Consider the following 25269-nt stretch of genomic DNA (forward strand, 5'->3'; position numbering starts at 1 on the left):
ACAAGAAATAAAAACAAAAAAAATATTTTTCTCAATCATAGCTTTTATTAAAAAAAATAGTTTACATGAATTAACATTTACTGGTAAAACTTTTTTCCTTTGGGGTCGTCTTATATTCAGGCTTTTTCTTTTTTTTCCTAAGTTAATATTCAGATTTTGGGGGGTCGTCTTATAATCAGGGTCGTCTTATAATCGAGCAAATACGGTATATATACCGTATCTGCTCAATTATCAGACTTTTTTTCAGAGCAAATGCAGCAAAATATCCCTCGTCTTATATTCTTATAATCAGATCCAAAATAGAGGTCTGCCTACAAGACTAAGATCCAGATCCCCCGCAGCGCTGCAGGGGACCTGGATCCTTCTCTCTGGCAGCCTGTGGGCATCTGTGCGATGCGGGCAGACAACCTCCGCTGCTGCCGGCACTTCCTCTGGGGCTTCCATGACGGTGTGCCGGCATCACATGACCTTCCGGTGCTTCACCATAGAAGCCCCATAGGAAGTGCCAGCAGCAGCAGAGGTTGTCTGTGCCCATCCTGCAGCCGGTAAATGTTTGCAGGATGCGCATAGACAACCTCCACTGCTGTCGGCTCTTCCCCAGGGCTTCATTGACAGAGCACCGGCATGACATGACCTTCTGGTGCTCAGTCATAGAAGCCCCGGCGGAAGTACCGGCCAGCTGCAGCGGACATTGCCTGCGTGCATCGCACAGACCTCCACCAGCTGCCCCACTAGACACCAGGGAGTCTGAAGCACGGGGGACAAGGGATGCACTGGTAAGTCGGGGGGGGGTAATGGTTTTCTGGAGGCAGAGTGGCATATAGGGGGTTAAAAGGCATATCAGGGAGGCAGAGTGGTATATATATATGGGGTACGAAGCATTTCTGGGGGGCAGAGTGGCATATCTATGGGGCAGAGTGGCAAATAAAAGTAAATAAAAAAACAATAAAAACTTTTTTCTCAATCATAGTTTCTATTAAATATGAAAAAATAGTTTACATGGGAATTAATATTTACTAGTAAAACTTTTTTCCTTTAGGGTAGTCTTATATCTGGGCCTTTTCTTTTTTTTCCTAAATTAATATTCAAATTGTGGGGGGTCGTCTTATAATTGAGCAAATATAGTATACATACTGTGTATAATTACATAAAAGATGTCTACATATTAAATAAATTGCCATATTGTCATGTTGGGAGACGCAAGTCTTGATTGGCTCCTAAGCCTGAAAGAGGCAATCTTGCCAACATCCATGGGAACACACCCACAGTATGCAGGACAGGATTCCTCTATGCTGACACACTTGGGTTGGCTCCCACCTCCATATAGACAGGGTATTAGTGTTGCTATGGAGACACCTTAGCAATGCAGCAATAAATCAATTAAAGAGACCTTCCCCAGGTGTGAGTTAAATACCCTAATGCATATATAAATACCCTAATGCAGGGCTCGACAAATCCCAGGCGCCAGGTCGCCATGGCGACTCAGAATTTTGTCCTGGCGCCTAGGAGTTTGTCAGCCTCTTACATCCACACAAAAATGCCCCCGCGTCACCACACGGGGGTGCTGCTGCCGCTGTCTGCCCAGGAATCTGGGCAGACAGCACAGCCACTCAGAGCCCGCCCCCGAGCCTGTGATCACTCCCACCGAGTGATCCTGTAGGCTGAAACCGCAATTGCAGGAAAACCTGCAATAGCGTTTTCAGGCAGCTTCAGGAAAGGGGGTTCAGCGTTGAATGGGTCCCCACACAACAGGGCAGCGGTAACCCCTTCAATGCCGCGATCGCGGCATTTAGGGGTTAATTCCCGTTTTTCCAGGGGCTCTGCTGCTGGTGGTCTGCCTGCAAGCCCAGGGAGACCAGCAACAGCAAAAACGAGCCCCCACAAGCCCTTTGATGACTCCTGTAGGCATGGAAGCCTACAGCAGTCATCAGAGACTCCCCCCTGCAATGGCTGGTCTATAGACCAGCAATTGCTTCCCAGCTGCCAAAGGCAGCTTCAGTGACAGGGGGAGAGGGTTCCCCAACACCCCCCTGCTGCCTGATCGCTCCATGAGAGCAACAGTGCAGCGTTAACCCCTTCAATTCCACAATTGTCTATAACACATTCGTGGCATTGCAGGGGTTAACATTTGTCCCCACAAGCTTGTGGGGACTAAATATCAGTCAATGCTGTGCTCCAATGGAACATCAGCATTGAAAGCGTTAAAAATATATATATATATATATCCAAAAAAATAATTAAAAAAACAAAAACAAACAACAAAAAAAAAACAGCACTGACCTGAAAGTCCAGGGTACTTCCAGGTCAAATGCTGTGAGTTTAGTAAGTGGGCTGATGATGATCAGATCACTCCTAACCAACTGTTAGTTTAAAAAAAAAATTCTGGCTCCTAACTTTTTTAGCTGGCGCCTAGAGTCACAACAAATTTGTCAAGCCCTGCCCTAATGCATATATATATATATACCGTTATTACCGTTACATCGACGACATCTTCATAATATGGACAGAAGGAGAAGAAAACCTTTTAAAATTCCACGAATCTTTCAATTCATTCCACCCATCTATAAAACTCAAAATGAATTTCTCAAAACACAGTGTGAGCTTCCTGGACTGCACTATAACTGTCACCTCTGGCTTTCTTCACTCTTCTGTGTATAGAAAACCCACAGACAGGTACAGCTACCTTCACAATTCAAGCTTTCATCCCAAACACACTAAACAAGGTGTCATTTACAGCCAAGCCATAAGATACCACTGTATCTGCTCTGACACTCAGGACAGAGACAAACACCTGGGCGCACTGGCAGAGTCATTTCAGAAGAAGGGCTACAAGGAAAAAACTATATCCAAAAAAATTAAATCTGCTGTAAGAACACCACGGGAAAGGCTTCTAGAATACAAAAAAAGGATTACACAAGCAGGATCCCTCTGGTAGTTACCTACAACCCAACTCTTGAGGAAATCTGCAAAATTATTAAAGACCTACAGCCGATATTCCCAGAAGACCCCATACTGAAAAAAATATTCCCTCAGCCCCCAATACTGGCTTTCAAACAACCACCAAACCTGAGGAAAAGATTAGTGCGCAGCAAACTGGCCCCGGAACAGGAGCATACACAGAATGGCACTGTACCATGCAAAAAATCCCGCTGCAAACTTTGCCAACATATATGTGACAGTAACACAGCCAGTCACAACAACAAAACATACAGCATCAAAGACTCTTACTCATGTACATCGGCAAACGGGGTGTACATGATACAATGTTCTGCATGTGACAAAGGGTGCTACATTTGGAAAAACTGGGCTTAAGCTGCACCTTAGAATGAACCTGCACCGAAGCCCCATCAAAAACCATGAGGACATCATTTCACACAGAACAATCACTCCATCCAAAACCTAAAAATTAAAGTACTCAAAGGAAATTTCAGAGACTCTCAGGAAAGAAAAACATTTGAGATGAAAATGATTACACATTTTAACACCATAAAAGAGGGACTTAATGTGGATTCTGGTTTCCTTACACACTACCAGAACTTCATATGAACTTCATCTAGTCATCCAATGTCTAATTGCTGTTATCTTTGATGTTTTACTGTGGTTATTGGTTTCCCTAAGTTTATTTGTTCTGTCCCTGGGTTATCTCTCTACCTCTCTGCATTTCTCACCTCCAGACCTATTATTTACGACACCCCACTCAACCCCCCCTTCTCTTATACCATCACTTGCTTTAAGTTGTAACCTCTATCACAGTGATGGCGAACCTATGACACGCGTGTCAGTGGTGACACGCGTAGCCATTTGGGGTGACACGCGCAGGATTTCCTGCGATTCATCCTCGGCTCCTGCACGGCCGCCGAGGATGAAAGAATCTGCGCTGGAGGACCCGTTCCTCCAGCACAGATTCTTTCATCCTCGGCGGCCGTGCAGGAGCCGAGGATGAATCGCAGGAAATCCTGCGCGTGTCACCCCCCCCAAAAGGGGGGGGGGCGGGACGTGCGTTAGCGTAACTAGCGGGGGGCGGGGCGGTGGAGGAGCAGGCTCGCAAGGGAGCGGTATCGGAGGTCTTTAACAGACCACCGGCTCCCTTGAGTGATTTTAAGCCGGTTCAAGGATCTCCCTTGAACCCGGCTTAAAATCACTCAAGGGAGCCGGAGGTCTGTTAAAGACCTCCGATACCGCTCCCTTGCGATCCGCGCGGCAACAGCTGTTGTGCGCCGGGGTTTGTTGTTAGATCCCGGCGCACAACACTGAAGCCGCGCCCACCGCTGTCCGTGCCCTCTGAACCCCGTGCCCTCGGAAGAAGAACTGAAGAAGAAGAGGAGCGAAGAGCAGGAAAAGGAGCTGTAAGGAGAAAAGAGGAAAGGTAAGAAAGCATACAGTGAGAGTGGATTGGTATGTGTGTGTGGATTGGTGTATGCATGTGGATTGGTGTATGCATGTGGATTGGTGTATGCGTGGGGATTGGTGTATGTGTGGGGATTGGTGTATGTGTGGGGATTGGTGTATGTGTGGGGATTGGTGTATGTGTGTGGATTGGTTTGTGTGTGTGGATTGGTATGTGTGTGGATTGGTATATGTGTGGATTAGTATATGTGTGGATTGGTGTATGCATGTGGATTGGTGTATGTGTGTGGATTGGTATGTGTGTGTGGATTGGTATGTGTGTGTGTGGATTGGTATGTGTGTGTGTGTGGATTGGTATGTGTGTGTGTGGATTGGTATGTGTGTGTGGATTGGTATGTGTGTGGATTGGTATGTGTGTGGATTGGTGTATGTGTGGATTGGTGGATGTGTGTGGATTGGTGGATGTGTGTGGATTAGTATATACGTGTGGATTGGTATATATGTGTGGATTGGTATGTGTTTGTGGATTGGTATGTGTTTGTGGATTGGTATGTGTTTGTGGATTGGTATGCGTGTGGATTGGTATATATGTGTGGATTGGTGTGTATGTGTGTGGATTGGTATGTGTTTGTGGATTGGTATGCGTGTGGATTGGTATATATGTGTGGATTGGTGTATATGTGTGGATTGGTATATGTGTGTGGATTGGTATATGTGTGGATTGGTATGCGTGTGGATTGGTATGCGTGTGGATTGGTAACTGTGTGAGAGTGATGGGTGTTATGCTGTACCATTTCCAATGTATTTTCCATTATATAATTATGCTCTAAAGTACATCATAACTCCCATCACTCTATACTGTTCCATACAGTGGCAGAGCTGGGAGGCAGAGGCCTTGCACCCCCACCGCAGGACTCCTGAAAGGTGAGTAGTTACTAAGCAGGTATGTTAAATAATTTGTTTTTGGTTTATTAAATACAATTATATATTGCAATTATACATTTTTGTAGTTTAAACTATAAATTGCGCAAAATTATGTTTTTTTGTCGAAGTGACACACCACGCGAGTTATGCTCGATTTTTTGCCGATTTTTGACACACCACGCCAAAAAGGTTGCCCATCACTGCTCTATCATGTTGATTAGTATTGCTTCAGACCTGATGAAGGGAGGATAACTCTCGAAAGCTTGTCTTTTTAATATTATGTTAGTCCAATAAAAAAGGTATCACCGCATACTCTGCAATACTCTATTTTTTGACATCGTATATATATATATATATATATATATATAATATAAAAAGTCTATACACTCCTGTTAAAATGCCAGGTTCTTGTGATATTAAAGAATGAGACAAAGATAAATCATGTCAGAACTTTTGATCTATAATGTGATTAATTCAATTGCAAAACAAGCTGAAATCTTTGAGGGGGGAAAAAATAAAAAATACCTCACAATAACCTGGTTGCATAAGTGTGCACACCCTCTTATAACTGGGGCTGAGGCTGTGTTCAGAATTAACCAATCACATTCAAACTCATGTTAAATAGAAGTCATTACACACTTGCCGTCATTTAAAGTGACTCTGATTAATCACAAATAAAGTTCAGCTGTTCTAGTAGGATTTACCTGACATTTGCTTAGTTGCATCTCAGAGCAAAAGCCATGGTCCACAGAGAGCTTCCAAAGCATCAGAGTGATCTCATTGTTGAACGATATCAGTCAGGAGAAGGGTACAAAATAATTTCCAAAGCATTAGATATACCATGGAACACGGTGAAGACAATATGGCACAACAGAGACATTACCAAGAACTGGACATCCCTCCAAAATTGATGAAAAGACGAGAAGAAAACTGGTCAGGAAAGCTTACCAGAGGCCTACTGTAACATTAAAGGAACTGCAGGAATTTCTGGCAAGTACTGGCTGTGTGCTACATGTGACAACAATCTCCCGTACAAAACCTTCAGGCGTTCATTAGGAAGCTGAAGATGAAGAGGACATTCACCTTTCAGCACGACAACGACCAAAAGCACACATCCAAATCCACAAAAACAAGGCTTCACCAGAAGAAGATTAACGTTTTGGAATGGCCCAGCCGGAGCCCAGATCTGAATCCAATTGAACATCTGTGGGGTGATCTGAAGAGGGCTGTTTACAGGAGATGTCCTCGCAATCTGACAGATTTGGAGCGCTTTTGCAAAGAAGAGTGGGCATATATTGCCACATCAAGATGTGCCATGCTAATAGACTCCTACCCAAGACTGTTCGCTGTAATAAAATCAAAAGGTGATTCAACAAAGTATTAGTTTAAGGGTGTGCACACTTATGCAACCAGGTTATTTAAAAAAAAATACCCCCTCAAAGATTTCAGCTTGTTTTGCAATTGAATGGTTCACTTTATAGGTCACATTAAAGGTGGGAAAAGTTCTAACATGATCTACCTGGCATTTTAACAGGGGTGTGTAGACTTTTTATATCCACTGTATAGCCACACCTCTTTTCCTTGCTTAGTTATTAAACTACCTTCATCGTACCTGTTGTTATATTAATACTTTGTGCTTTGACCTCCAACTGCTGGGAACAGTGTCTCTGTTTGCACATACGTGCGGCTATCTCTCCTGCTCCTGGATTCCGACGTTACACATATAAATTCATTTCCCAATAAATAACATGATGTTCAGAAAACATCCCCTGGTTTAATTAAAAAAAATATTCGGGTCGCTTTAATAATGGTTTCATCCCAAATAAACCTTCTTTTGATCTATCTTTCAAATTTTGTTATCAAAAGATTCACACTGAAAAAGATAAAGAGCTTTATGCCATTTCAACCAAAATTAAATTCAGCAGTGTCTAAGAAAAGTAGCTTTTCTGTTACAAAAATCCCACTTTTGCAATCTGATAAAAGTACCCAGCAACCCTTTTCTGGATACATCCGATCCTGAACCCCTTCCCAATGACACAGCAGAATGACATTCAGTAATATAAATTGGCATGCAAATTAGCACGAGTGAGTCCTGCCTTTAAAACTATTTTGTATCATAATAAAACCATGGGTGGTACACACTGAATCACAGAATTTGAATTAAAAGAACGTCGTAGAAAGAAATAAATCTGAAAAACATGAATAAAAAGCTTCACAGTATGAAGTAATTTCAACTTTTTCTCCACTTGAATTATCATATTTTACTGTTATGATCTTTAGTGTAAATAACACTATTAAATTAACTTCATTTGCTAAGAATATTTAATTTAAAACTAAAATCAAATCACCATATGATTCTTTACTGCATACTTCTGCTTTGCATACAAGTTTTAATACGGATCAATCCAGCGAGATGTCTAAACCTTCACTGTTAATGGTGGTAAAGAATGCATAGTTTGCTATTCAACTACCTGCCTAAATTCTAATATGTGATTCTAGACTGCAACTAAAAGAATGATGCCCAGTAAGCAATGGGAAGCCATTCCTCCTATGTGATTCAGTGGTGTGCGCACAGTATTAGTATGTCTGCAGTGAATACATTTTAACTTGGACATTCTACAACCATTAAGAAGTCTAGAAATCTTTGGACATGTCTAAATAAATGTAACGCACTGTAGATGGATCAAACACCCCGCACATATGCAAAGAAAAAACACAATGCTATACGATTCTATAACATAAAGACAATTATCACCAATCATTACAATTTTACTTACATTTGTTATTTAAGAATCTTGTGCTTTTGCTGTTTGAAAATATTTTAATTGTACCCCCATTTAAGACTATATAAAAAAGAGTCCAAATCTACACAATTACAGGTTAAAGCAGGACACTGCAACCACTGCTAACTCTACACATTTGTGGTTTACACATGCTTTATTGAACTTAGAACAATTGTTTTCTTTGACCTCATTGAAGGCCCAGTAGTTTGCTTTGGCATAAATAAATATGCATAAACGTTTAGGTGCATCTAAGTGGTTACCGAGCATTGTGTGTTGGTGCCTAACCAAGGACACCATCTTCACTTCAAACTGCTGGGTAATGACATCATACCCCAGTGTTCTGTGTCTTAAAGGCACACAGCACCATTTAATGTAGGCTGTGCCAGCTTGGGTCTTAGTGATCTCCTTTGTAACAGTCTGTTTGATCAGCAACGCATTGGACAGGGGTGTCCCCTCAGTTTTCCAGCAGGGAAACTACCTCCCCCCCTGTACCTGCCGCCATACTTTGGAACTCTCCAGGTTTTACCCGGAGACCCAGAGAGAAGCGCCTGTTCTCCAGGTCGAATCCTCTGGTTCGCGGGACCAGGTTCTTGACACGCCTCAATCCCTGCCCATGACGTTTGCGGGAAGGCCCACTGACATCAGTATGACTGCCACCAACGTCAGGAGGCGCGCCCACCAAAGTGGGAGCGCCCACCGAAGCACGAGGGACCGCCAGCCGATGTCAGTGGGTATTCCTATATGCGTCCCGCAAGGGTAGGCTTCAGGTAGCTGGAGCTCTCAAGTTCGCCAGGTTTGGCTACCTCCTTGCACCTAGCTCAAGATACTTCACTGACTAGTAAGATTGTTTTAGATGTGTCACTGAACTAAGCCTATAATTTCCATACTTTTAATAAAGGCATGCACCCATGCTGCTTTGATCATTGATTTTTTTAATGGTTGTACTAAGATGGTTAACAAGATTATCTTACAATGCCTTAGTGTTATTTCTAATTAAACAAATGTTAAAAGCATGCTGTTTTAAAGGATCAATAAATAACAGTAAAATCCAGTGAGTATTTTCGAGAGAAATAATGTTTTGGTTACTTTCCCAATGGCTGCTGAAAATATATAGGTGCCATGTGAGCAAAGAGAAGGTGCTTAGCAACTCTGCATTTTATTCCCACAGAAGTGCACATGGGGGTTTAAGGCATTCACATTATAAATTGTGTCTGACTGTTCCTTTATTATTATTTTTTTATTAAAGTTCTACTCATTCTACTAATAACTAAATGCAACCCAGAGGGGCTTTTATGATTCATGCCTACATTTTTCTTGGTTGCCTTCACAATACCACTGTGTGCCCCTTAAAAGTGCTAGTGAGGAAAACTTCCATTTACTTTGGAACTAGAATGGATCTTGTAATGTTAACATCTTTTTTAATTTCAGAAACAAAACTAGTCGTTATAGTAGGCGGACCATAATATAAATATATACATGAAGAACGATTTGACACTGGGGATACCTAGCTGAAACAATCACATACTAGTGGTATGTGTTTAAAGTACAGTTCAGAGACGGTTTAAGATCGCTACCACTTCTGCGGTAGCTGATATTCCTTGCTGCCCAGTTGACTATACAATGCAATTTACTCTTTATTTAGAATTCTTAATTTTGCTTGTTGACCATTTGTATCCTCAAATTTTTAGTTGGCATTCACAATATGACCACTTGCTTCTTAAGTATCCTCATATTTGACAAATCTCTTATGTCTTCCAGAAGATCCTCAAAGGGTTTGTAGGGTAAACCATTAAGGTCTAGTGTGGGGGCATTTGAATGTTTTTTTTTGCTGGAAAGTCCATTACTGCAAAGTAAATCACAAGCTGCTTCAACAAAGACATTGTTGATAATGAGGATCAGAGAGTATTATTCAGTGGAAATGTTATTCTCATAAGTCCACTTACCTACTGCGTCCTACATTTTCATCTTGTGTAAGCGACCAGCCACATTACACCCGAACACATAATGATTGATGCAGATTGATGCACTTCCAGCATGACTTCTGTTTGAATACTAAACTAAACTGAAGTAAACACTACTCACTGAAACTATGTAGTGCCTTGGTTTGGGGAACGTTCTTTGATTGTTTTGGATTTCTTTGCCTGCATATTTCTGGATGTTGCTTGTGTTGTCTGACCCTGATGTTTAGCCTGTTAGTGGATTCTGATTTTGGATTTGCCCCTTTGCTTATTTGAAGTTTTCATCTGGTGATTAACTAAATATATGGGACCTTATATTTGTATTTTTACTATTAGCTGTGGAGTCTTAGTGAGCCAGAAACATTCTGAGCCAGCCATTATAAAAATAGATATGTGATCCCTAAAATACGTGGAAATACTGTGATTTCTTCATCTTTAAAAAAAGTCTCTAACTATCATTCCACACCGCTTCTCATTGAAGGTCATTTTTGGTGTCATTTAGAATTTGACAACGTCTGTTAATCCATAACATGTTATGACCTCAGAGTGAAATGAAAATGTTGCAGTCACTTCTCTTTACTTTGACAGTTGAACCAGCCTTAGGTATTTCCAAATGTCATATTCTTTGGTTTGGTGGAAAAATGATTTCGTGATTGGGACAGCTTAAATCTTACAACAAAATGCTGTGACCCAGGAAAACTTACTAGAACACAAATGGTGGTTTCAAAGCACATTGTTATAGTAGGTGAGGCCTTCTGTACATGAGCAGGTTTGATAAACTAAGAACTGGACCCTTCTGGCAGGAGAATATCACCTAAGCACAGGGGGGATTTAAATAATAGAAATTGTAATATGTTGTTTAACGTGGATATGGTGTATATTATAGTAGTAATATGGGTTATCTTTAGTTTCTATGTTTATGCTTACATTTATGTGTGGTGTTGCGAGAAGGGCCTTTATTATCAGCTTCATATAATTCCCTATATGATATTCAGGGGGCTGCATACGAAAATAGGAATAAAACATATGTCCTCTACTCTCATTTTTGGGGCTACCTGGTTTCATTAATAAACCAGCCGCAAGTGGGAAAAGCATTGGGAGTATTAATGCATGCTCCTGACAGACAAGGGTCAGGTGGCAGTCAATGCGTAACAGAACACTATTTCTCACCCCTCCTTCCTTATATTTTTAAAGACCTTTCTATCGTTTTTATCTTTCCTACATTTTACACTTCTATACAATAAATAAATGTATGTAACTGAGTTGGAAGATTAAAATAAGGAATATATGTGTAATAAAAACCTCCATTATATGTATACAATAGAAAAACATATTTTAACATTTTGTTCTCAGGATCTGCAGGATGTTTCCTTTCTTTACCTTTTTTCTTTTCAATATCTCACCTCTGTTGTTAAGTTACTGATTGTTGTTGATTAGTCCAGGCAGCTTTTACAAGGGACAGAGGAGCGGATGGGAAGGAACTTTAAGAAGGGAAATTGATTAGCTAATGCTGGCTATGCCACAAGCTTTCACCAATCGCAATATCCACAAGGTGAACTTTTCAACTAAATACCTCAACAGCAATTACACTGATTGCCAAACAAAAAGCACAAGCTACACATAGTTTTAATCAATAAATATACTAATGCTAATAAATGTGACCACAACTGTTCCCGTTTATGGTGGATCTATTATTTTCTCTAAATCTTCCATTTTACAGTTAATTTCACTTAATTAAACAAAAGTAATGGTGTTTATAGATTAAGTAAACAACATATACATATTAGACAGATACTCATATCTATAAACCTAGGTGGCAATTCTCAGCGCTAGACATTGAAGTAATCGTGTTGATTTAACTATGCATTGTACAAGGCAAGCCAAGCATTTCTTCTAGAAGAAGCTCACTGAGGTTGGAACTTTATAATGTATAGTGAAATGAAGGAGCAAAACACTCTTGCACACTCTCCTGTCCACTCTCCCTTTAGTGACGAAACCCCTCTAGGTTGAGAACTCAACTATTGTCAACAAAAACTTGTTATTGTCAGAATATGTCCCTGTTCACTCTGGCCACTGAACTCACTGCATGTGCAGTGTAGCAGGAATTGAAGATATACCAAGTAACAAAAGGATGTCAAAGAGGGAGAACACAGGTTAATGTTACCTGCCCAGGCTGTGCATTGTCACACACATGTGGTTTATACAATTCAGCCAGAGTTGGTGGATTGTCATTCACATCTAGCACCTGAATCACGACTTCAGCTTGAGACATCTGAGAAGGGCTATCTGAAACAAAAAACATGCACACAGACACAACACAGAGACAGAACACAAATGATACGCCATACACAATACACATGAAAAAGAAGAAACAAATTGTTAAGCTTGTCCATCACCTCCCAAAGCTTTTGAGTTTTTTAGTCCATTTAATCATGAAAAGATCACCTGTTTGTCCAAACTCAGCAGAACAGTGCATTTAGAGTTGAGAGGGAAGATACATTTTCGTAAACTATATATAGATTTAAACTATACACATATATAGGAAATATGGCTAATCTAAGAGTGAAACAGGGGGTCAAGGTCATATTTACATTTGTTTTTATTAATATTTATTTTCTGGCAAATTAGTCTGGAATCAATCCATAGATTTAGGTTGATTTCTTCTACTCACCAGTCTCAATGGCCCTGACAGTGATACGGTGCTCCTCCTTTGCCTCGCGGTCCAAGGATATGCTTGTTCTCAGAGTCCCATCCACAGGGTGAATAGAAAAGAGGAGCTCTGGGTCCGAAAGTGGGTCGATGGAATAACTGCGTTTCAAGAAGCTTGGTTAACTTTTTTTTTTTATTATTGTATATTCTTATGAATGGAAAGGAAGATGCAGAAAAGGAGGCATTAGCAGTGAAAGCAAAGGTATACGTGGATCAGTACAAGTGATAGAAGTTAATACAGTGAGAAAATCAAACATACATGTGATAGACGTAAGGTTTTCCTGAAGACAGACATGGGAAGAGGAAAGCAAGAGAAATATGAATTTGTGAATTGAAATAAGATACTGTAGTGAGAAGTGCTGCATAACTACTTAGCACTATACATGCCCCCCAACTGTCCTGATTTGTGTGGGACAGTCCCAATTTTGCCACTCTATCCTGCCAAGCTCAAACTCTGGCTCACTTTTCAGGACAGAGGTAGAGTTTGGCACGACAGGGGGATTCTGGAACATAACATCGTGGTCCAGATTTCATTCTTTGGTGTCTGAGACACCAACGAATACATACTGTGCACATGCACAGTTGCCAGTGATCCCAGGCCCTGGGAAATTGAGTGTACTAACAGAAGCCTCCAGGCAAATGGCCCACAATACCGTCATGGATATTGCGCATGCAGTGCTGAGTTTGCATGCACAGGTATTGAGGATCATATGTCCATTTCTCCCCATGTATTTCCTGCAGCGACAGCCTTCAGGATTGTATTTCCATGTTCTGTGCATCAGGTAATGATGTGGGTCTGCAAAAAGGCCTCTTGTCTTTTTGAAACTGATCTAGTAATGCTTTCATTTTATATTTTCTATGGATGTTTAACATTTTTCTCCATTCTTAGTGTAGAAATGGAAAATGTATTATTATAGTAGTCAGATGATAATGTAATTTCCAGAAATTCCAGTGTCCTTGCATAGAAACCCTATATTTTGTGTCACCCCTTTTTGGCATCATGTTTTCAATCAACTAAATTGTGAATGCAGACCTAATGTGCCATCCTTATTCTACTTTATTCTACATAATATTTCCCTGTTTCATTTTACAGACAGAAGTTACATTTGTTCCATTGGAGACTCCCAATGAAGCCATAGCAGCTGGGGCTGATCTAAAGTTATGGTCACATTATTGAAACCCATAAATGTTTATTTTATGTTGTGTACAATATCTTTAGAAATGATTGGAAATGTATCTACTTTGTATTATCAGAACGGAATGTCCAAATGAATGTCCAAAGGTATTCAACAAAAAAGATGGCTTTTCACCTGACATATAGTGATTTTACAGAAGAAAAAAGGTACTTAGTTGCACAACCCTTGGTAACATTAGCAGCCTACAATTGCTTCTCGTAGCCACCTGTAAGCTTCTTGCACTTGCTTACTGTTAGTATCTCCCACTCTTAATTTGCAATTTCTTCAAGCTCTTGAATGTTTGCAGTATTCTTTTTTTCCAATGAAAAGATTTTCAACCGGATTTAGGTAGCTTTTGGCAAAGATCAGTTGCTCCTTTTTATGTTTTGCTTCCAGCAGTGGGGTCCTCCCTGGTGTTCAACCATAGTGCCCTTCTTGGTTTAGTTTATGGCATATAGTACAGGTTGAAACCATCATTAAAGATCATTCTAAGAAAATGCCCTGTAGACTTGTGTCCTTTGTACCTCCCACTTACCATAATTGCCATTCATGAGACTAATTCAATGTGTAGCTACCGCTTGGATACACACAGCTATACACTGCAATAGGTGGGCTACCTTAACTGCACACATGTGCAAGAGTGGATTTTCATCCCAACTCTGTTGCTGACCTGGCTCAATTAGAATAATGTAGCTAAACATAAGGGTAATTGTGAGCTGTCCAATGTTTCTGCACAAACTGTTACATTTACCACTTAGTAGTGCTAGCATGTAAAAGAGTAGTGCTTCACCATGAGCTTGAACCAGACAACCCACAGGAAAGGAAGCATTAACCACAAACCTAAAAACAATATTCTGCATACATAAGTACAGCATGTTCAACCATTTAAAGATTAATTGCTGTTTAGATAACACCACTTCTATATGAAATGCTTTTCATAGCTTTACAGCTCTCATTGTAAAGAATGTCCTTCTCTGTTGGAACTTGGCTTCTCTAATCATAATAGATGACCCTCTTATTATCTGCTGTCTCCAATGAGTGAAAAATTCACCTGGCACGGCCTTATGCAGGCAGAAATGTATTTGTAAATTTGTAGAGTGTATCGATAGCATAAATAAATCCAATTTAGCTAAATGCTTTTTATAACTGAAATCTCCAATTTCCTTTATTACGTTTTTGCCCTACTTTGTACTTTTTCCAAGTTGATTACACCTTTCTCATGAATTGGTGCCAAAACTGAACTGCATATTTTATATGTAGCTTAACTAATGTTTTGTACAAAGGTTTATAAAAAAAAAAGAAAGTACACCCTCTTTGAATTCTATAGTTTGACATATCAGGACATAATAGCAACCATCTGTTCCTTAACAGGTCTAATAATTAAGTAAATACAACCTCAGATGAACAACAATACATGACTTTACAACACATGGTATTACACTGTATCATGATCGATTCAACAAAAATAAAGCCAAAATGGAGAAGCCATGTGTGAAAAAGTATACCTTATGATTCAATAGCTTGTAGAACCACCTTTAGCAGCAATAACTTGAAGTAATTGTTTTCTGTATACATTTGTCAGCCTCTCACATTGTTGTGGAGGAATTTTGATGCACTCTTCAGTTCATTAAGGTTTGTGGGCATTTGTTTATGCGCAGCTCTCTTAAGGTCCTACCACAGCATTTCAGTCGGATTGAGGTCTGGACTTGGATTGGGCCATTGCAACACATTGATTCTTTTTTTTTTGCCATTCTGTTGTAGATTTGCTGGTGTGCTTGGGATCACTGTCCTGTTACATGACCTAAATGTGGCCATGCTTTAGCTGTCAGACAGATGGCCTCACATTTTACTCTACAGTACTTCAGTTTACAGAGGTCTCAAAGACAAGGTTTCCAGGTCCTGTGGCTGCAAAACAAGCCTAAATCATCACCCCTCCACCACTGTGCTTGATAGATGGTATGAGGTGTTTGTGCTGATATACTGTGTTTGGAACAGTGGAACTGTGCATTATGGCCAAACATCTCCACTTTGGTCTCTTTTGTCCAAAGGACATTGTTCCTGAAGTCTTGTGGTATGCAACATTGCAAACCTAAGCTGCGCTGCCATCACAAACTGATCTTGTGGTGAATTTGGTGGGACGTCCACTGCTGGGAAGATTGGCTACTGTCTTAAATGTTTTCCACTTTTGAATAACCTTTCTCACTGTAGAATGATAGACTTTAAATTCTTTGGAAATAGCCTTATAACACTTCTCAGATTGATGAGCAGCAACAATTGCTTCTCTAAGACCATTGCTAATGCCCTTCCTCCTTGGCATTGTGTTAACACACACCTGAATGCTCCAGACCAGCAAACTGCTAAAACTTTGGCCTTTATAGAGGTGGTCACACTTAATGATGATCAATTAATCAAGGACATTTGATTAGAAGCACCCGTCTGCTACTTAGCATCCTAATTCCTATGGAAGCATTAAGGGTGTACTTAGTTTTTCATATATGGCGTCTCCATTTTGGGTTTATTTTTGTTGAATAAATCATGACACAGTGTAATATGTCATGTGTTGTTGTTCATGTGAGGTTGTATTTGCCTAATTTTTAGACCTGATAATGAACAAATGATTAGTTAGTATGTGCTGGTATGTCAAACCATAGAATTGAAAGAGGGTGTACTTTCTTTTTTACACAACTGTAACTACCTTTTTAATGCATGCTAATATTGTGTTTGCAATATGTTACTTGTTTTTTTGTGTATGCACGCTGAGTTTGGCATCAACTAGTACTCATAAACATACTCAGTTCACATCCCCATTCTGATCAAATTTAGTTATATTTAACACTATTTAAGTGCATAACTTTATACTTATGAATGTTGAATCTCACCTGCCAATTTCCTGTATATTTTCAAATTTTTATCAAATTACTCTGCAATAAGAAAGCACAGCCGAATTTATAATACGCCATAATGCTATAAAACTACTAAAAGTTGCCTAGAAAAAATATTATTACACCTTTGTCAAATATGCCTATTCCAAACATGTTTTAATTTCCCCATCCCCATTCTGATCAAATTTAGTTATATTTAACACTATTTAAGTGCATAACTTTATACTTATGAATGTTGAATCTCACCTGCCAATTTCCTGTATATTTTCAAATTTTTATCAAATTACTCTGCAATAAGAAAGCACAGCCGAATTTATAATACGCCATAATGCTATAAAACTACTAAAAGTTGCCTAGAAAAAATATTATTACACCTTTGTCAAATATGCCTATTCCAAACATGTTTTAATTTCCTCACTTCTGCTGGGAGGCTGTTCCACTTATCTACCACCCTTTTAGTGCAGTAAAACTTATTTACATTACATCTAATCCTCTAGTTTTATATTATGACCTTTTGTTCTAATTTGTTCCTCCTTGAAAATAAACTCTTGTATTTGTGTTAAATCCCTTTGCATATTTTAATATTTATATCATATCTTCTTTCTCCCTTGTCTTTCAATATTCTAATACTAGGCAAATATCTAAAGTCTCATGTGTCATCTTTTAGTATCTTCAAAAACCCAAGGCATCCATCACATGATATAAAGTGTTTTAAAAGGATCTGAGGAAGGCTATGCCTGATGTTCTGTGGCAAGTACTTTACTTTTTAACACGGACATGACCCAATGGTAAGAAGCAATAAGCTAAATTACAGATTTTGGGATTTTTTTTTTATTTAGTAACCGATTACCTGATAGAGCTACTGCGTATGTCAGGGTCACGAGCTTGTACCACCCCCACAAGTATCCCCGGAGGCAGGTTCTCCAGCACACTAAAGGTAAAGTGGTTCTGAGAGAACATAGGGGGTTCATTCACATCTCCAACAGTCACTCTTACTGTGGTGACATCCTTGAATGGGCCTCGGCGGATATATTGCGGGTCAATCACCGTGTTCATCACTTCTACACGGAATGTATAGGAGCGTCGGGACTCAAAATCCAGTGGCTACATGAACAAGACAGGGAAAAAAAGAACAAAAGTGTGATATAGTTGAAGAGAGTGGGGAAAAAGGAAGAGAAATTGCATATGTGGAAATGAGTTGATCCATGAACAGGGCAAAGGAGAAACCTTCTATACAGATTATTGTATTATCTGTAAAAAAGGCAAGAGCATTGTGGTTTAAATGGGAACGAAAGGTAATGGAAGGAGTAACAGACATGGAATGTTGGTGGAGATTGTATGGATGTAACAACAGGAGACAAGGAGAATAGGTCCATTTCCCATTGGGTGGCTAAACACAGTTTTGTTATCATTTCTCATAGGCTCATCATGTGTCACATGGCAGTCCCCCATGGCTCACCATAAGTGGACTGCCCCACACAGTTTATTTATAGTAAGGCTGCTGTCTAAACACTATTGTATCAGGGATTGGGATTTGCCTGTATAGAGAGCTATTAAGTAGCCGAGGTCCATAAACATTTTTATTAAGTCTTCTGAAGTAGGTAGGGAAAACTTTTGGCACATGACAACACTTTCCCATATCATGAATTCTCTCCCACCTGCTTAATTACTAAGAACTTGTAATGCATCTGGAATTCTTGTAATATACTTGGTTACAAATCATTATCAACAGCTGTAAAGCCAATGCTTTGACCTGCTTATCAACTTTATAAGGACATTTTCACACAAAAAAAGTAAAATCCACTAGATTGTAAGCTGATTTGAGCAGGGTCCTCCTTAGCTCTTTTTTCTGTAAGGCAAACTGTTATGTGATACACTACTTGTTATGTCCTATTTACCCAATGTACAGTGCTGCAGAATATGATGGTGTTATATATAAAATAAAAATACATAATAACAACAGCTTTTCTTCATTCATCCACTCAAGCAAACAAACTCGTATCTGGGTGCATTTTATGCCAATGCATGGCATTTCCTGCTGGTTGTACATGACATAGGAGTAGAACATGATATTCAGGTACACACCAATGATGTATATAAAGTCTAAGTCACAATGGCAAAAATTATATTAATCATTTGACAAAGGACAAAACGCAGGCATGTAACCAAAAACATAGATACAAAAATGACATATACAGAGACTTGGCAGATATGCATGCAACAGGTCCCCACAGTCACTGGATTTTTGCTTTTCTGTAAGTACAAATATAGCTTTTCCTCACAATAACTATCTGTATTTACTGCCAATAGACAGTCTGTTGTTACGAGTGTTTTTTTTTTATTTCTGCTTGCCCACTGGATGAAATCACATCCACTTAATATAAAATATTATACATACTGGGTTGGGCTATCCTAAATAGCCTGTCTTAAACTGATAAAGAGTATTCATTGACTGAAGCTGCCTCCGTCACAGGCTACTATGATTGAACAATATCTAGTTGCCCTATTAGGTGCTTTTCTTACTGATATATATGACAGTCGGAATACAAGTGTTGCAATTTAGACTATCTTAACCTCTTAAAAGTATTAATTTTCATGAGGATTTGAGGCATTTGGTTGCTAGCATTTTTTTATTCTTATGTCGCCACATATGTGACTACAACAACCACTGATATGCAAGTGTCTATCCATTTAGCCTTAAACTACTGGCTAGGGTAAAGACATTTTACCTTTCGGACCCTTAAAATGCCATCTTGCCCCACAGAGTCTGCCATGACAGTAAATGTATCACCAGCATCGCCATCCATGATACTGTATGACATTACTGCGTTCTCGCCAATATCTGGATCATGTGCCCGTAGCCGGCCAATAACAGAGCCCGGAGAAGTATCCTCCAGAACAGTGAATTGGTACAAACCTTCAGAAGGAGAGATACAAATATATTTCGTGACTAAAACAAACACAATGAATAACATTTTACTAAGAAAAAAATAACATGGACATTTAGTTCTTCATACAGTGTACACCAATGAGCTCTTACAGATGGATAGTACATCACGAGATGTACAATGCTATCAATGATGTAATTTCTTGCTTCACTTAGCACAGCAATTCCAGTTGTATCTTTAGCTACAATCTCCCACATACTTTCTCTTCATACTTTTATTTATCTATTTATATCACCTATTCTATCTTACAACTCCTCCTATAACTCCCCTCTCCTTCATATAAATGATAACTCTAAATCTGTGGTGTCCCTAAGCAATCTTGCCTAGTACCAGTCCAGTATAGTGATTTAATCAATAGGTGTGCAATGCCCAGCTATATACAGTCGTGTGAAAAACAAAGCAAACCTTTGAATTCTATGGTTTCACATATCAAGACATAATTAAAATCATGATAATCATCTGTTCCTTAGCAGGTCTAAAATTAGGCAAATACAACCTCAGATAAAAAACAACACATGACCTATTACACTTTGTCATGATTTAATCAACAAAAATAAACCCAAAGAGAAGCCATTTGTGAAAAATGAATTACACCTTTACTGCTTCCATAGGCATTAAGTCGCTAAGTAGCAGACAGGTGCTGCTAATCAAATGCCCTTGATTAATTGATCATCAGCAAGTGTGACCACCATTATAAAAGCCAACATATTAGCAGTTTGCTGGTCTGTAGCATTCAGATGTGTCTTAACACAATGCCAGGGAGGAAAGACATCAGCCATGCTGTGCTGGCCATCAATCTGGAAAGGGTTATGAGTCCATTTCCAAACAATTAAAAGTCTATCATTCTACAGTGAGAACGGGTATTCAAAAGTGGAAAACATTCAAGACAGTTGCCAGTCTTCCAGGAGTGGACGTCCCAGCAAATTTACCACAAGATCAGATCATAAAATGCTCAGAGAAATTGCAAAAAATCCAAGAGTTACATCTTAGACTCTACATGCCTCAGTTAGCATGTTAAATGTTAAAGTTCATGACAGTACAATTAGAAAAAGAAGTATGGTTTGTTTGGAAGGGTTCCCAGGAGAAAGCCTCTACTCTCTAAAAAGAACATGGCAGTATGGCTTAGGTTTGCAAAGTTGCATGTGAACAAACCACAAGACTTCTGGAACAATTTCTTTTGGACAAACAAGACCAAAGTGGAGGTGTTTGGCCATAATGCACAGTGCCACATTTGGTGAAAACCAAACACTGTACATCAGCACAAACACCTCATACCAACTGTGAAGCACAGTGGTAGAGGGGTGATGATTTAGGCTTGTTTCGCAGCCACTGGACTTGGGAACCTTGCAGACATTAAGTCCATCATGAATTCCTCTGTATACCAAAGTATTCTAGAGTCAAGTGTGAGGCCATCTGTCCGACAGATAAAGCTTGGCCGCAACTGGGTCATACAACGAGACAATGATCCCAAGCACACCAGCTAATCTACAACAGAATTGCTGAAAAAGAGAATAAAGGTATCAATGGCCCAGTCAAAGTTGAAATGTTGTGGCAGGACCTTAAGAGAGCTGTGCATAAACAAATGCCCGCAAACCTCAATAAACTGAAGCAATGTTGTAAAGAAGAATGAACCAAAACTCCTCCACAATGTGAGACTGATAAAGTCACACAAAAAAGGATTACTTCAAGTTATTGCTGCTAAAGGTGGTTCTACAAGCTACTGAATCATATGGTGTACTTAATTTTTCACACATGGTTTCTCCATTTTAGCTTTATTTTTGTTAGATAAATAATGACATGCGTAATGAACAATGCCATGCGTTATTGTTCATCTGAATTGTATTTATCTAATTTTTGGACCTGTTAAGGAACAGATGGAATTCAAAGAAGGTGTACTTTCTTTTTCACATGGCTATATATATATATATATATATATATATATATATATTTAAAATGTATATGCATCATTTGGAGTAAGCCATATATTCTCTGTTGAAAGGTTATGGAAGGAAACTAGAGCTCAGTAATTCAGCTTTTCTTACTCTGAGGGAACTTGGGTGGGTTGTCATTGACATCTGTCAGTGTTACAGTCACTGTAGTGGATCCTGAAAGCCCTCCTACATGTCCTCCCATATCCTTGGCTTGGATGACAACCAAGAACTCATCCTGGGTCTCCCGGTCCATGTTTGGGATTGCTGTACGAATCACACCTGGGGAAATGAAGACAAAGTCTGCAAGAGTAGCATAAAGCGTTAACAGCTAAGAAATGTCAGTACTAGTGAGTATTAACATAGAAGAAATGTCAGTACTAGTGAGTATTAACATAGAAGAAATGTCAGTACTAGTGGTGTGTGAGCAGGGCATGAAGTAGGACCAGTGTTACAGAGACAGAGATAAGGAGATAATATTACAGCTACGCTTCTAGGCTGTGACATTACAAGGACACAAGAATTGATGGAATCTTCACAGACCTTAGAGTAAGAGATAAAATATTCTACAAACAATAAGGCAGCTGTAAAGCAGATTTAATCATGGAAACATCAGACCGCCAGTTTAAATTTCAACCGCTGTATCTATGAGGCATGCATTTGCCATAATAATCCCTGATTAAAAAGGCATTAGTTATTCCTTTCCTCCTGGGATGAACAATTTTAAAAGCTTTGAAAATACAGGAATCTCCAGGTGTGCTGATCTTTTTCACAGAGCTTCCTGCAAATCATTGGTTGAATGACTCTTCTGTGTTTACTTCTTAATACGAATTTTGATATATTTAATTGCATGGTATTGTCTGAGCTTCAGAGGTCCGTGATTATAAATTAATATACTATCGTCACAGACCCGGTTAACATCACCTAACTGATACTGTAGGCTGTAAGCATTAAGACAGGAAATGTCAGCAAGAACATGATTATAAAAGATTATTCAAGTGGACCTTTCCTTTTAGTTGAGTGTTAACTATTATTGCAGCTAACGCAGTGTAAAAGGTACATACTTGTGATCCTGGAACACATTCCCTCAAACAGGGCTGCCATCAGAAATCTTGTTGCTTGGTACAAACCTATAGGCAGGGTGTAACTGCCCAGCCTCATGCTTGCAATGAGGCCACCAGGCCCCAAAGTCCAGAAAAATACAACCAGGCCCCAATCCTAAGAAAGGGCCCCAAAGCCCACAAGGATGTTGACTTCGGTATTGGTTGTGCCCCCCCCAATGAGGTCACAATTTGTATCCAGGGTCATAACCAACTCTACTTCTCACTCCGTCTTATTGCCCTTTAAACTCCTAAAATAGTGAAAACTTGCAAGAACAGGGACCTCTTCTCTTTATGTGCCAGTATTTCTAAAAATATGTTAATCTTATTATCAAATTGTATATTGTCAGTTTTAATATTAAATTGAATTTTAACTGTCCCATATTGTAATTGTGCTACATAAACTGGTGGTGCTCTATACATAAATGCTTGTTACCACAGATCACCTAATCTCTGAGAAACCTTTTTTTTTCCAAAATGTTCAGTTTGTTTTTATAGGATTTTGTTTGGTTATCTTCTGACACATTTTCATATTTTAAAATGCAATATTATTGAAAATAAAAAATTCAAAAGAACTGTGCTATGCCTTTCCATAGAAAATTGGATTCATGATGTACCATTGTCAGTTTATGATACAACTATACTAGAACTGACATACCTCAGGGAATGAATAATGGGTTTTGTATCATAATGATAAACGCCATCACCTGATATTGCCAAAAGAACTGATCTTTGTGGATAATTCCATTAATCTTCTTAACTATATCATCCTCTGTATATTAAGCCTGCATATATGAATGGATTTTTCTTTAGATACACCATAACGCACATTGCCATTTATTTCCTAATAAAAGATAAGATAACAATAGGGTTTAAAGAAAACCATTCTGCAATGTCTGTATTACAGCCATGCTTTCAGGCGTTTTCTTCCAGGAGAATCTTCTATCAGTGAATTGTAAATATGTTTCTCTTTCTGTATATAAGACACATGGTGTTGAATCCCCATAGATGTTAACCCTTGCCAATGTTCTGACATGTAACATCCATTCTTTTATGTATTACCTGTTTGAGGATCCACTGAGAAGTAAGGCTGCCCTTCCAGCACAGTGTACACCAGTCGAGCACTGTTTCCATAGGTAGGGTCATCGGCGTCACTGGCGGTCACCTGGATCACGGATGTTCCTGTAGGTACCATGGCACCATGAGATGGTTTATATTCCCACAGCCAGTACCCAGCCTACACCTGAGTCATTTTCTAGTAACAAAATCTATCAAACGTTGAATTACATTGATATTGTGCTTTTTATTTTGCAATCATACCTCCAAAATAAAAATACTGGTGTAATCGCAGATGGGACGTTTTGGTAGACTAGCACTAGAGTCAAAAAACGATTTAATAATCTTTGAGTAGTAAAAGCTTCTATATTAAGTTGCTAAAATCATATTAAATTGGTGAGTTTAGGGTTAATGGTAACGACCTACATTTGTGTAGGACCAATCTATACTTTATCGTATTTAAGACAAAGGGTAATTTATGCCCAAAAGACTGTGCATGGGGGGAAGGGCTTTTCCATTTTTACCATATTTTATTCACCTACTATTCCCTTTTTCATGTTTAGGGAACCCACACAAGTTATATTTTATATTTTTTAGTACAATTGGGGCTTTCATTTGAGACAATAATAGTACCTATAATACCACATGCATAGATTTCTTTTAAACATGTTCCCTTTCACTTATACACTACACATTTTTGTATTTTGTAAATTTTGGGTGAAGTGAAGAAACTTATTTAATGTTATGATTCTACTGGCAACGGTACGGGGTCTTTCAAATTTTCTTTCTTTTTTACCAAAAAGAATCCCTGTTTCCCACTTTCATTCTAATCCATGTGCTGTCACGTTGATCAGAAAGCAGGGCTCTGCTCTGAATTCCCTTGGGACATCATTAAAACTTAAATAATACAAAAGGGTGTGTGACTGGGGCTAATACACATGGCAGTGGGGGCATCAATAGACAAGAGAGTGGTTGGGCATCACATAAATTTATACTAAAGGGGGCTGGCTGGGAGGCATCACCTAAACCACTATAAAATGGGTGGGGGCATCAATACACAAGGGAGGAGGGTGGGCTGGGGGCAACACATAAATCAATACACATGGGTGGGCAATACACAAGGTTGTGGGGCGGAACACATTAATCAATACTAAAGGGGGGAATGGCTGTGGCATTAATACACAAGGGGCAAAAATATAAAGGGGAGGTTAATGACAAAGCAGTGTAGAAAATAATTTGTTTTATGCTTCGTAGTGGCTTAGCCTGTCCCGGTATGTGTGTTTGTGTGTTGGTGTGGCAGAGCCTGTCCTGGTGTGTGTGTTTGGGTGTAGGTGTGGCAGAGCCTGTCTTGGTGTATGTTTGTGTGTCAGTGTGGCAGTGCCTGTCCTGGTGTATGTGTTTGGGTGACGGTGTGGCAGTGCCTGTCCTGGTGTGTGTGTTTGGGTGTGGCAGATCATGT

General features: G+C 39.4%; 1 protein-coding gene across 1 annotated transcript in view; it reads right to left on the reverse strand.

The window, feature by feature from the left end:
* The window catches only part of CDH24 (cadherin 24), a 44033-nt gene that overhangs the window by 5591 nt on the left and 13173 nt on the right, over positions 1-25269 (reverse strand). Inside the window, exons 4-9 of the mRNA XM_053468466.1 lie at positions 23817-23936; positions 21769-21936; positions 19508-19695; positions 17629-17882; positions 12684-12820; positions 12177-12298 (exon numbers count right to left, since the gene is read on the reverse strand). Coding sequence (XP_053324441.1) covers positions 12177-12298; positions 12684-12820; positions 17629-17882; positions 19508-19695; positions 21769-21936; positions 23817-23936 — 989 coding nt within the window. The remainder of the gene's footprint in view (positions 1-12176; positions 12299-12683; positions 12821-17628; positions 17883-19507; positions 19696-21768; positions 21937-23816; positions 23937-25269) is intronic.

The sequence above is a fragment of the Spea bombifrons genome, chromosome 1 (genome assembly GCF_027358695.1).
Source record: "Spea bombifrons isolate aSpeBom1 chromosome 1, aSpeBom1.2.pri, whole genome shotgun sequence".
NCBI classification, from domain to species: Eukaryota; Metazoa; Chordata; class Amphibia; order Anura; family Pelobatidae; genus Spea; species Spea bombifrons.